At 34.4% G+C, this 12,806-nt stretch overlaps 1 protein-coding gene across 1 annotated transcript in view; it reads right to left on the bottom strand.

The window, feature by feature from the left end:
- Positions 1 to 12,806, bottom strand: part of CSMD3 (CUB and Sushi multiple domains 3) — an 888,294-nt gene that overhangs the window by 328,506 nt on the left and 546,982 nt on the right. The window contains exons 21-22 of the mRNA XM_005869050.2: positions 11,085 to 11,300; positions 9,353 to 9,541 (exon numbers count right to left, since the gene is read on the bottom strand). Coding sequence (XP_005869112.1) covers positions 9,353 to 9,541; positions 11,085 to 11,300 — 405 coding nt within the window. The remainder of the gene's footprint in view (positions 1 to 9,352; positions 9,542 to 11,084; positions 11,301 to 12,806) is intronic.

Here is a 12,806-nt window from a genome sequence, read left to right as displayed (position 1 = left end):
TATATACACACACACACACACACATACATACACATACATATATATTAAAGAGAGAAAACAAGGCATGATAGAGTCAATGATAATATCCGTGAAATTGCACCTGAGACAAAACCTAGAATGGTATGCTAATGTTTTCCAAGGTCACAAGAAAATGTGGCCTGCAAGGAACCTCACTGTCACATTACTCTCTTCACCAGTGGATCTCAACATTCTGTCTTAACCTCCGACACCTGAGGGTATTTGTCATGAGCAATCATAGCTGACTACCACACTGGTCTTGTTTCCTGGGGAAGAGTGCTTGAGGTTGGGAGTGGGTAGAAGAGAAGACCATCTTAGCAGAAAAGTGGAGGGTTTGCAGTTTTTAAAAAAAAATCACTAGTTTTTATTTGTCCTCTTTTAAAAGGAAGAAGGCAAGATGCCTTTTCCACAAACTACCACAGAATAAATATAGCATGAACATCTATTAGAGAAATAAAGGAATTTGGCACAAGGTGGCATATGAAGCCTAGACCATACATAATCAGAGGAGTTTTTTTCTACAAATTTTCCAAGCAGAAAAGATACAACCTGGTTTTCCTTTTTCAGATATGAGACAATGATAAGGTGGTGAAGTGCTCATACATTGTTTTACAGGTAAAAGACACCAAATGGTTTCAAACACCATGAGTGAACGAGTGGGATATTATCTTACATGATCAGAAGAACAGAACTACCTCCGGTGGGGTGGAGGGGGGAGGATACAAAGTTTTCCAGAACAAAAGCCAGGAATGCTTTTAGAAAACAGCGATCAGATTCAGTTGATATTCCAATTTACATGATAGAAAAAGGTTAATATTTTATGTCTGCAGAATTCTGTAGCCAAGCCTAAGAAAATATCAACTGGGCCCTAGCTGGTTTTGCTCAGTGAATAGAGCATCGGTCTGCAGACTGAAGGGTCGTGGGTTTGATTCCAGTCAAGAGCACATGCCTAGGGTTGTGGGCTTAATCCCTGGTAAGGGGAGTGCAGGCGGCAGCCAATCAATGATTCTCTCTCATCATTGATGTTTCTATCTCTCTTTCCTTCTCCCCTCCTCTCTGAAATTAATAATATATATATAAAATAAAATAAAAATAAAAATACCAACTGGTATGAATTCAAAAGATATAGTAAAATGCATGAAATAAAACTACCCATCATCATTTGAAGCACAGTCTTTGTAGACTGATTAAAACACGTGAAGAGAAAAATGTGACCTTCACATTGAGCCTACCAATAATTGAACTGGGATTCAAAGAGAGCTACAAAGAGAATGCTTGCGTGCAATGCAGAGATATTGAAAACTGACTTATAGCCAGAAATTCAGTTTGTGGGAGGGTTAATAATCTCTAGCTCCTTAACACACACAACACACACACACACACACACACACACACACACACACACACACACAGGGCAATATTTGAATTTTGCAAATATCTTCCTAAAGCTCTTTGTTCATTTTTCTCTGTACCTTCTCAGTAATTTACCTTGACATTTTTTATGATTACCAAGGCCATTGTTTATTTAAATAAACACACTCTTTCATACCTGACCCATATGTCCCTCCTTGATTCTGTATTTTATTTTATGGTACTTATTTTATGACATATTATTCCCATGGTAACTGTCTTGGTATAATAAACAAAGTAAGATGACTTCAGCTGCTTTGTCCTGCAGTGAAGGAGCTGGCTTTCAAATTGGTAAGCTTGAACTGAAGAGAAAACAGCTAAAACAGAAATAACGATGAAAAAATGAAATTCACTTATGACATACCCCTGATTAGACGCTGAATGCACTTACTAGGCAGAATAATCACAGTCCTTCCTACTCTGCTGGACACACCATAAACCTACGCCCATTAGTGCCGCTGAGCGTAAGGCTGATTGGTTCCTTAGTACAATGCACTGTTACTAATTGATACTTCTAGTCTATTCCAATGTTCTTTCATCTGTTTTCAAAGTCCTGGGTACATTTAAATATATCTAAGCTAAGTGCATTACCAGATGACAAACAACAAAACCATTTATTAGAAATCAGCTTTTGTACTAATGACATGCACAATTTTTGCTATTATTTTCAATATTATGAGTCTGAAGTGGAAAAAAATATATATATATACTTTATACAAAAACAAATAGACACATGAACTGTATTAAAAACATGGAATTAGAAGTAGTTATTTTAAGACCTTTTTTGCCTAATGTGACAATGACCTTTCTTCCCAGTTTCAAAAGGCTTTTAGGTGCTGTGGGTCTATTGCAACTTCAATTAAATCTTACCCTCTCCTGAGACTAATCCAGTTACAAGTAGTAATAGCATTTAATTATCTCCTCCAGTTAACTACACTGCCAAATGATAGTATTTCCTGAGAGCTACAGATGTCACTGTTGTAAACAAGAACCCATTCAGGATCAGATGAGATCGTGCGCATTCAGGTGCAAGAGGGCATGGAGGGGTTAAATGGTGTTGGAAAAAATAAAGTAAAAAAAAAAGAACCAGTTTGTGGATATGTACAGAATATTAGAACCACCCTGGCATATTTAATTCTTTTTTTCTTTATGGCTCATATTTGTATACAGCAAACATTTGCTTCACATCTAACCTACTTAATTACAAATTTCTTTAATAGATTCTCCTAGGGAAAATTACTTATCCTTCCTGTGCCTTGGTGCCCTTAGTCCAACCTCATAAGAGCACGCTAGGTAAATAGTAAACACAGAGCAACTATTAGCTTATATTATTACCTCGGGTAAAATATCCCTCTTCTGGCACTAATATGTACTAGGGACCAGTCACCTTCAAATTAAGTAAGGATATATTAGGCTAAAAACCAAAATTAACTGGCCGGTTAGCTCAGTTGGTTAGAGCGTGGTGCTAATAAAAACCAAAATTAGTTTTTCTAATGACAAAGTTGATGAATTGCATGATTTATAGGTTATTACATTTAGTTTTCTTTAAAGCCCTACTTATAGGTCTAATCATTTCCCTTTCCAATGTGCAGGTTTTCCAATGTGCCTAGGTTAAGTTTATTAGATGCAAAGGAAAGAATAGTATGCTATAGGTATTTCTGACCTTAGGCATATTCTCAACAAGATAAGGAAGAGGTTCATTCAGATTGTAGAGAAAGCAAGTTTCCTTGGTTCTTTTGTGATTCTTTCTGGTGTGAGATCTTCACTGTTGCAATTGTTTCAACGGCATGATCCTGAAGCATAGATTCAATAAATGTTCCACTTTTTGCCCCTGTTCTGCAACTCAACTCCCTAAGGCAATTAATGCCCCTTTTGTAATCCCAAAACGAACTCTGTTCCAATTATCAAGCAAATTTTGGCTTGCAACAAGATTTATAGTCAGAGGACATATATGGGGCATAAAGTGTTTTTTAGGAGTCCACTATTTTGTCATCATAAAATTTTAAAAAATGTTCAAAGAAATTTGAGATTCTAGTAAACACAGAGAATCATCTCCATGAAAGAATCCTTGTGAGTGAATCATTCTGGATAGCTCTACTCTGATTAACTTGGTTCACGATGATCACATTAACTTTATTTCCTACTGTCTTATGCTCAGAATGAGCACCTATGATATGCCAATGTTCATGGTAGACACACAGGAGGTGCAAAGATAACTAAGATACAGCTTCCACCTCCAGAACAGCATGTATTCACTTGTCGGCTACAAAATAACAAAGCTTAGTAGCTCATCTACTAATGGACCACCTATACATATATAAGCCTAAGTAACTGAAAGACCGAACAACCGGGGGACCGGTTGCTATGACATGCACTGACCACCAGGGGGAAGACGCTCAGTGCAGGAGCTGCTCCCCGGTGGTCAGCGCACTCCCATAGTGGGAATGCTGCTCAGCTGACCGATGGGCGCCAGACACAGGGCTCATGGCTGGGCGCCGCAGCCCGGAGACCCCAGCAGAGCTGCAGCAAGCCTACTGAGCGGCAGCAGCGGCAGGCGCAGTGGGGCTGGGAGGAGCAGGAGCGGCAGGTAGCACTGGACTGCCATTTTCGGCCTGATCCCCACAGGTTATGCCGAGGGACCCCACCGGTGCATGAATCTATGCACCGGGCCTCTAGTTTAGATGATAAAAGCCTCTCCATAAATCCATTTGTTTATAACTCCCAAATTAATGAAAAGAGTTATAGTCTTCGCTGCAGTTCCATTAAATAGGAAATGTACATTGGTTCTTTACATTCTAGATACTCAGTTTCTATCAGGCACATTTTTTCTTTCTTCATTTTTAAAATTTTTAATAAAACTTTTCATTTTAGATTAGTTTTAGATTTACAGAGAAGTGTCAATGATAGTACAGAGAGTTCCTATATGTGTTGTATCTTGTTTCCCCTATTAACATTCATTTTTAAACCTAATAATAAATAATGATCAGCATATATCATCTAAAAAGTCACAAAAGTGAGAATAATATGTAGATGTGCACTGTAGAGTTATAATTTTTTCATTTGATTTATGATTACAGTAAGATGTTGTTACTTGCCCAAGGTCAGATAAAAAAAATTAATGACATGTAAAATTAGATACAGAAGAAGATGTGTTAAATGGAGAATCTAAGAATGAATGAATGTCTTTAAAATGACCTCAAAAGGTATGGACTCCTGCCTAAAAAAAAAAAATCAGTACTAATATTAACTTACTAATTTACTTTCCAAAATTGTTCTTTCGTAGGATCCTTGCTTATATGCAACATGACCTGGCTTAGTTCCTGGTATATTTGGAAGCTGAGTGAAGACATGCAAGTTTTTTCTTGATTAGAAACATGACAATGAAAATGCCAGGGTTTTTTTTTTGTAATGTGAACTTCACAGAAGGAAATCAGGGACTTATTTTCTAACCCAAAATAGGACAGTGTTTCTTATTTTCAAAGTAATCAGCTTTCAAAAACTTTTGTTTTGTTTTGTTTTGTGACATTTGGTTGCTACTTAAAAAGGTGAAAGGATATCCATTTCCTTAGAAACACGGCTCTCCAGGACAATCACATATAAAATATCTTTACTAAAATATGATTTTACCTGTTATTTTTATCTTTTCTAAAATGTAAAACATAAGAATATTTTTAATGTGAAACTTTTATCTTGATCACTAAGTAGTAAATGAGATTGTATGTGTACTTACAGTACTTACTACTAGCTGCTGATAGCACACTAAAGCTTTCATCTCCTCCTCTCTTTCCTCTCCTGCTGGTTTGTGAAAATCACTTCTCACAGCTAATCAGTCATTATGGCTCTTAGGAGAATTGACAATATGGTGGTGGAGAGAGTTACAGGTACAAGGAAAAGGGACAAAGTTTCGCTGAGCAAGTGTCATGGGTCAATGAGTGCACTGGGTGGTTTACATGTCTTTCACTGCTTAGAGCTACAGATATCTTGCATCATGGATGTGAATATTCACTTTTTACATTTGAGAATCCTTGATAGGAAGGCCACACAGCTTAGGAAAGCCTGGAGGGTAAATATGAACTACATACCTGACTGCAATGGAGGCCACTGCTTAGAGGGTAGAATCCCTGCTTCTGAGTGGATGGTATGCTCTCAATTTCCATCTTGATGTCTCTCGAGATACTTCTTCTGCCTTTACAAATTTCCCTGTACTTAAGTAACCCCAGATAAATGGGTCAAGGTTGAAGAAGTTTCCTCCAATTAAAATAGAGGACAGTATAAGTTCTCTGAAGCCATGTGTCAAGTATAATTAAGGCCAGAGTTCCCTCTAACTTCCTGAATCCTCCAGTCAGGGACAAAGGTGTGTTGCTGTGAACCAAGCACAGGCCTGGGACAAGGACAGTGTGATAGTCATGGCTCTTCCCCTAAGTTTGTGTTTAACCTTGAGTTTGTTACCGGCGTTGTATTTTCACTGGTAGTTATGCTAAACCTACATTCACAGCATCAGTGGATTTTGGGGATGAGATACTACATGATATAATTCTTTATAAATTGTAAGTATCATAATATGGTATTATTATATTTTAATATTTGTTAAAATATCACCTTAAAACAAATGCAAAGGTTATTCAGGAAATTGCTTACATAAAAATGTTACTTATTACTAATCTAACATTTAGGATTAAGATAATTTTCACTTAATTCTATCAACAGAAACTGAAAGTCACCCACTAATTTATAAACTAAATGTAGAATCAAAATTAAACATTCACAACCCAAAAAAATGACCAAAAAGTAAGTTTCCAAGTTAGCTTTATCAGTTACCTGCCTTAGGTTCAGTCACCTTCTTATATAACAATATAAAAATAAGTCATTTTAGTGTATTAGTTGTACACTTGACATAAAATTTTAAAACCTCATCTATTGTTAGTTTTGGGAATGTATCAATTATTTTCAAATTTATGCCAGGAAAAGACCATCTAGATTCCAAAAAACTAAAACAGAAGTAAACTTTTGGAATACAACCTACGTATAATATGGCCACTCTAACATGCTTTCTAAGAGGTTAGCAATGCTGAGAACTAAACAATGGCTTTTAAGCAAGTATGGAATACAGAATTGGTACTATAGGTATATGAAATGAAACAGAGAATCTAAAAAGAAATAAAACTGTTCAGATAAACTAGCCTTGCTAAAATTGGGTCTTCATATGAGTAGTTAGAAATCACTTATAACTTAAATGTATACCTACAGTGGAATTTATTAAGGTCCACAGACTTAATTGTAAATTTCATAAACTTCAAAGCAAACATAGCTCATTTGAAATGGGGAAAATTTCCATAGAAATAATTTTGCTTTCTAGATTTTCCCCCAGGGTGGCTTTATTTCCTCTTTCCCATTAAAAATTTAGGAACTAAAAAACCTTCTCTCCAAAAAAAATTATTTAATAAGATAAAACACACTTAAAGTTACTTTTTTTGCAAACACAGATTTTCATAAATTCACTTATTAAAATTTATTGTAAACATGGACAAAGCCTTAAAAAATATACATGCAATGATTTCTTTTCAGCCTGCATAACAGCCCGGTACTTGGAGAAAAAAAAATTAACTTTTTATAATTCTGCATGACCGAGAGTCCTTCGAGATTCACCTTTCCCTAGACCTCTTGAGATAAAATCCTCTGGTGGGGAAAAAGTTGGGTTTTGAAATGAGACACATTATATACAAATCATATTTCTGCCATGTACAACCTTGGTGCTCTTGGTTGGACAAGTTATTTAATTCTAAGACTCAGGTTCTTTTGATGAAAAATGAGGGGAATAACAATAACAGGATTGAAGGATTCAATGAGATGACTATAAATAAAAGAGCCTAGTAGAACCTCATAAATGTTAGTGTTTTATGAAATGCAACTCTATCCCTACTACAGTTGCTTTTATAAACTAAATTTATGGGTTGGCTAGATAGCCTATTATACTGAAAATACTGAGTCATAATAACATCTAAGTTCTGAACCCTTCCTATGTTCCAAGGATTGTGCTGGGTATCTGACTGGCATAGCTCACCTCTTTTAATCCTCAGAATTAACTCATAACAATGCACTAGGTGCTACTGTTGGAACCATTTTGCAGATGAGAAAAATAAAGTTTAGAAAAGTAAAATAACTCAATATTAAATATCCAGGATATACACTCAGACACTCTGCAGCCCTCACTTGGCCTATTCCCAAGGTTCTCATTAACTGGCCTTTGAAAATATTCACACCAAACAAAAATGGAAATGGGGGCAATACAGGTAAAGAAAGGAATTCCAAATGTGGCAACAGCAGGGGAACACACACACAAAAACCAACAAAACAACAACAAACTCAGAAGAACTGCACCCTACATAGCTTCTTGAAAAAAAGTTTTGAGAGAGTGGCTGGTCATCAACTCTCAGCTTTAAGCCTCTGAGGTCACATATGCCATTTCTATAGAAGCCTGGGATTTTAAAAAGAAATGTTATATGGTGTATGTCAACTTGTCTTTTACATAACCCAGAGGGGTTGTAAAAACAATACCATCACTATAAAAGCTTTCAGAACCACATTAACCTGAATATCACTTTTTTTTACTTGATTTGGAAATCCACAGGAATATATTGAATAAGACACATGAGGTATTTTCTTCTTCATTCTCATTTTTCATCTGAGACTTGCATAGAAAAGGACAAGGTCCTGAACCATAGATCAATTTGCTTGATCTTGTATCATATTATATCTATAGAAGCCTGGGATTTTAAAAAGAAATGTTATATGGTGTATGTCAACTTGTCTTTTACATAACCCAGAGGGGTTGTAAAAACAATACCATCACTATAAAAGCTTTCAGAACCACAGTAACCTAAATATCACTTTTTTTTTTTTACTTGATTTGGAAATCCACAGGAATATACTGAATAAGGCACATGAGGTATTTTCTTCTTCATTCTCATTTTTCATCTGAGACTTGCATAGAAAAGGACAAGGTCCTGAACCATAGATCAATTTGCTTGATCTTGTATCATATTATAACTTAAACAGACCCGTAACCCACAATTAAGTTTACTAATTGTAAATTATATGCTTTTGAGAGTTTTAATAGTTTCACGAAATAATTGTAAAATGACCATTTGTACTTGTTCTATCATAAAATAAGTACTGATAATGGCTGAACGGCTAATGACCTGAAGAAATTGCAGCCTCCTTATTTCATAATTTAAGTAGAAAATGAATTAAATCTTAATTAAAAATGTCATTCATTTTCTTTATAGATTTTATTATTCTTTTATCAATCAAAACATTCATTTCCAAAGGTTAAGGTGGTAGCTCCCAACTTTCAATACTTTAATTATTGCTATTCTTTATCTTACATCATGAAATGAGTTGCCATATTAACTAATCGAAATAATAGATTAATTTTATAGATGTTTAAATTTAGTCGATACACACCCTTAAATTATCTGTTATTTATTTGATATTATTTTCCATGTAATCTTGTTTCATGGATGTTAATTCTATTGTAAAATATTTTCAAAACTTCACTCAGAAGTCATAGAAAATCACCTATCAATAGAATACAAGAATGCACTTGTCTGTAAGGTTTCTAAATATGATTCTTTCTATCAATCTATCTATCTATCATATAGCTATCGATCTACCTTCTATCTATCTACTCATTCCTTATACCCACCATTTAAAAACTAATTTAAAAGCATGGTTGCTTGTATGGAGCAGTTGAGAAGTTAATCGGGTACACCAAATTGCCAAGTGGAAAAAAAAATTGAAATAACTTATATAAAATAAATGAAGAAATTCAACAGATTATTTAAAAAAATGAAGGGTGTATAACCATGCAACTCCATGAACAGTGACTACACATACAAGCAAATGAAAGCAGCTGACCACGTACCCACACACCTTGGCAGAGGTGCACTCCACACTCGGCGGCCGCCACCAAGACAGATGATCTCCGATGTCCCTTCCAGTCGATAACCTGATGAGCAGGAGAAGGTCAGAGTGTCACCAACCCCAAAGTTGAACCCAATTCGGTTACCATATTGAGGAATTCCAGGATCTTCACAAGGTTCAAGGTTATATTCTGTAAATTAGGCGGAGAGGAGGACAAAGAAAATGATAGTCACTTTTTAGGAACAGTCTGATACTTTACAATCTGGATGCTTTCAGGGCCTAGTAATACATTTAAAAAGTTAACTATTGTCTAATTAAGGGAACATGCAAATGGCCCATATAATTTTCTTCTTTTGTAAAAGATCTAATAACTTAATGAATACTTTTATTTGGGAAATTCAATATAGATGATAAAATGTCACCTTCTGAGTGCTAATTTGAAAATGTAGTTATTTATCTTATTCTTTCTTCTGCATTAGAAACATATCCATTTTGTAGTTTTGTTGTTTTTTTTTCCTTATACTAAGATAATTGATGCATATTTTCAAACACACACACACACAAAGTCTGGAATTAAATAATTTGCACTTTTGGAGTGCATTTTACCTAATGGCTTTACTCTTATGTCTCCAGTATACAACAAATCCAATTAATTCATCATTTGGAAAACACCTGACTTCAGATACAAGCATTTATGTAAGACTGAAGTGTCCTCACACTGAGAAGTTTTGAAGCAATGAATAAACATGAAAATGATCAGCTAAACACTTTTCCGAGTATGAGAAAGTATTGCTGATTGAACAACAATATAATTTATATATCATCCTAAAAAGATGTAGCTTACCTAAAAATATTCCCAGAGCACAAACTGACTATGTAATTGCAATGGCGAGCAAGAGAATTGTTTCAAGTTGATAACCGTTATTGCATTGCTAAAAAAAAATATTTGTACATACTCTCAATATTCTAGCCTAAAATTGTTTATGCTCATTCAATACTCATTCTGGAATAACTAAATTATATAAGTATTTCTATGAAAATATAGAATAATAGTTGAAGAACAAGGTTAGCTTTTGTATGATTTTATATATACTGCTAATATTACAATTTTAATATTAGCAAGTTGGTATAAAATTTATTTGTCATTTCTGCATTAATAACTACTTTTCCACAATTCCATTCAACTCAGCCATAGAAATTTAACTGACAAGAACAGTTTTTATTTACTTTAGTCTTATAAATTTTATTTTCTGTAATCCAAGTCATAAAGTTGCCTATAGATGAGGTTATTCTAAAATAAAGGGAGAAGCATAGTAATTATTTCTTGATCATCTAGTTCCAAATAAATAAATTGCTTATCTGAATCTTGGAAGACACATAAAACTAGACTATCACTGGCTTAAGTCAAATTTTACTTTGAAAGCCTAATTGAAGCTTTAAAATATGCATTTGAATTTCCATTTTAAGTTCACTGGGCATTTCAGCTAGCTTTTCTCTCTTTTAGAATTCTACAGGTGTGTAAGTTAAAAAAAAGTAACTAGTGAATTTTTTAGCATATTAATTTATTTATTCAAAGTATTTCAAATGTTCCTTAAAATTTGTTGACTGTTATGTATTTACTACTTTTTCTTTTTTTATTTTATTTTGTCATACATAAATAATGTTCATCCTTTTTTAAAAAATGTGATTTTTTTGTTGCCAAAATAACATTTTTTATTTGACTATTTTCTTACCAGAGAATGTAATATTGAATCCCTCATATGATATTGAAAAATCAGAAATGAAGCGCAACTGAGCCCTGAAATTTCCATAGAGGCCAGCATTGATAGTTGAAGGAAGCTCTGAACCAGTCAGGCGTGCCAGTGGTTGCGTGAAACTCCCGTTCTCGGTGATCAGTAAGTAGTCGTGATGGTCTTCTAAATGAAAGGTGTGGAAGTTGAACTGCACACCTATTAAGAAAAAGAGGAAAATTAGATTTACAACGTATATCAGTAAAACACAGGGTTACCAAAACAACCAATAAGAGGTACCAAACTACCAACAAAAAAAGGACCCTCTTCATAACTGATTTCTCTGAAAATGAGAAGCACTGCTATAAAATATTCCAACTGTATAGTATAATATTATATTTTTTTCTATCAGCATCCTTATAAGAGATATAGTGAATCATGTCTTAGAAAATTTTAAAATTTAAAAACAATGACTGAAAAGAAATAAGTCAAGTTTTCTGAACATTGCAAAAAAAACATATTCTTTATTGATAACAGAAGTACAGCTTTCTGGTAAACATTGTACATGCATCCTTGGGCTCCTATTGCAAACCCCTTGAACAACATAGTGCTCAACTTCCAAAGCAGACGTAAAGAGGAACTATTTGTTAAATGAATGTACTGGCTCTCTATTTATTTATTTTCCACACACTTCAATCTGTGCATATAATATACTGAAAAATGCTCATTGAATTTTCACAAACTGAACACACCTTTGTAAATGCACCCTAATCAATAGATAACTTTTCCAACAAGCAGAGCTCCCTTCGTTAAACTTTTCTATCATTTCAGGAGTTTTTTAAATGAATAAATGAACTCTTTTTAAAAATATTAGTACAGGCAGATTTTCTGGTAAATAATTTTAAGTCATTTTTGATATATTAGGATGACCACTTCCCCATTGTTAAGTTATTGCCTTCATCACTTATATTGCTAATTTATTATTTTAGTGGTGTTACACGAATGAACCATATTTAGTACTACAGGGCTTTCATTTATTTGTTTAAAGATGTGTTAACATCTATCATATGCACAGTGAAATTTTATACTCCATGTGAGTTATATCTGCAGCTCTGATAGAGAATTTGAGACACAAATATTTCTAGAATAGTGGTAAATTTATATGGTAATAGAATTTTAATAAATAATCATAAAAATTTTAATATTCAAGTAGATATAAACATGGACTTTACAATTAATTTCCTCAGCACTACAAACTATCTTTGTATTTTTGATACTAACTTTTGAACTTTTTAAATCAACCTCTTAACACTATGCCAGAGACAAAAGCCATCTGTTTAAGATTTTGTTGATATGCAAATTCCAAATAACATTAGCTTAACACATCAAAATGAAAGGGTTAGCTAGCTAGCATAATTAGGAAGGGTTAGGGAATAAGGAGGGTCCATGGGAGAGGAATACAAAGTTGGAGACTTGAAGACACCAGGGTGCTTATCTTACTTTTACAGAGAATAGAGAAATGCTCCAGGCAGATGGGCACAATTCTGGCCTGAGCAATTAAAACAGCTGTAAACTAAGGACAGGGGTACCTCTAGCCTGGGCAGCTGCGAGATCAAAGGCAACTCCAACCAGCAAGATAAGGAGGAGAGAAAGAGGAGGGCACCACGTGTGTGGGCTTTGAGCTTTGAAAACTAATTCTATGGAGCAGAATGACCAATGAGGAAA

This window comes from Myotis brandtii, unplaced genomic scaffold (genome assembly GCF_000412655.1).
Source record: "Myotis brandtii unplaced genomic scaffold, ASM41265v1 scaffold285, whole genome shotgun sequence".
In the NCBI taxonomy this organism is placed as follows: Eukaryota; Metazoa; Chordata; class Mammalia; order Chiroptera; family Vespertilionidae; genus Myotis; species Myotis brandtii.
This window is presented reverse-complemented; position numbering and strand designations above follow the sequence as displayed.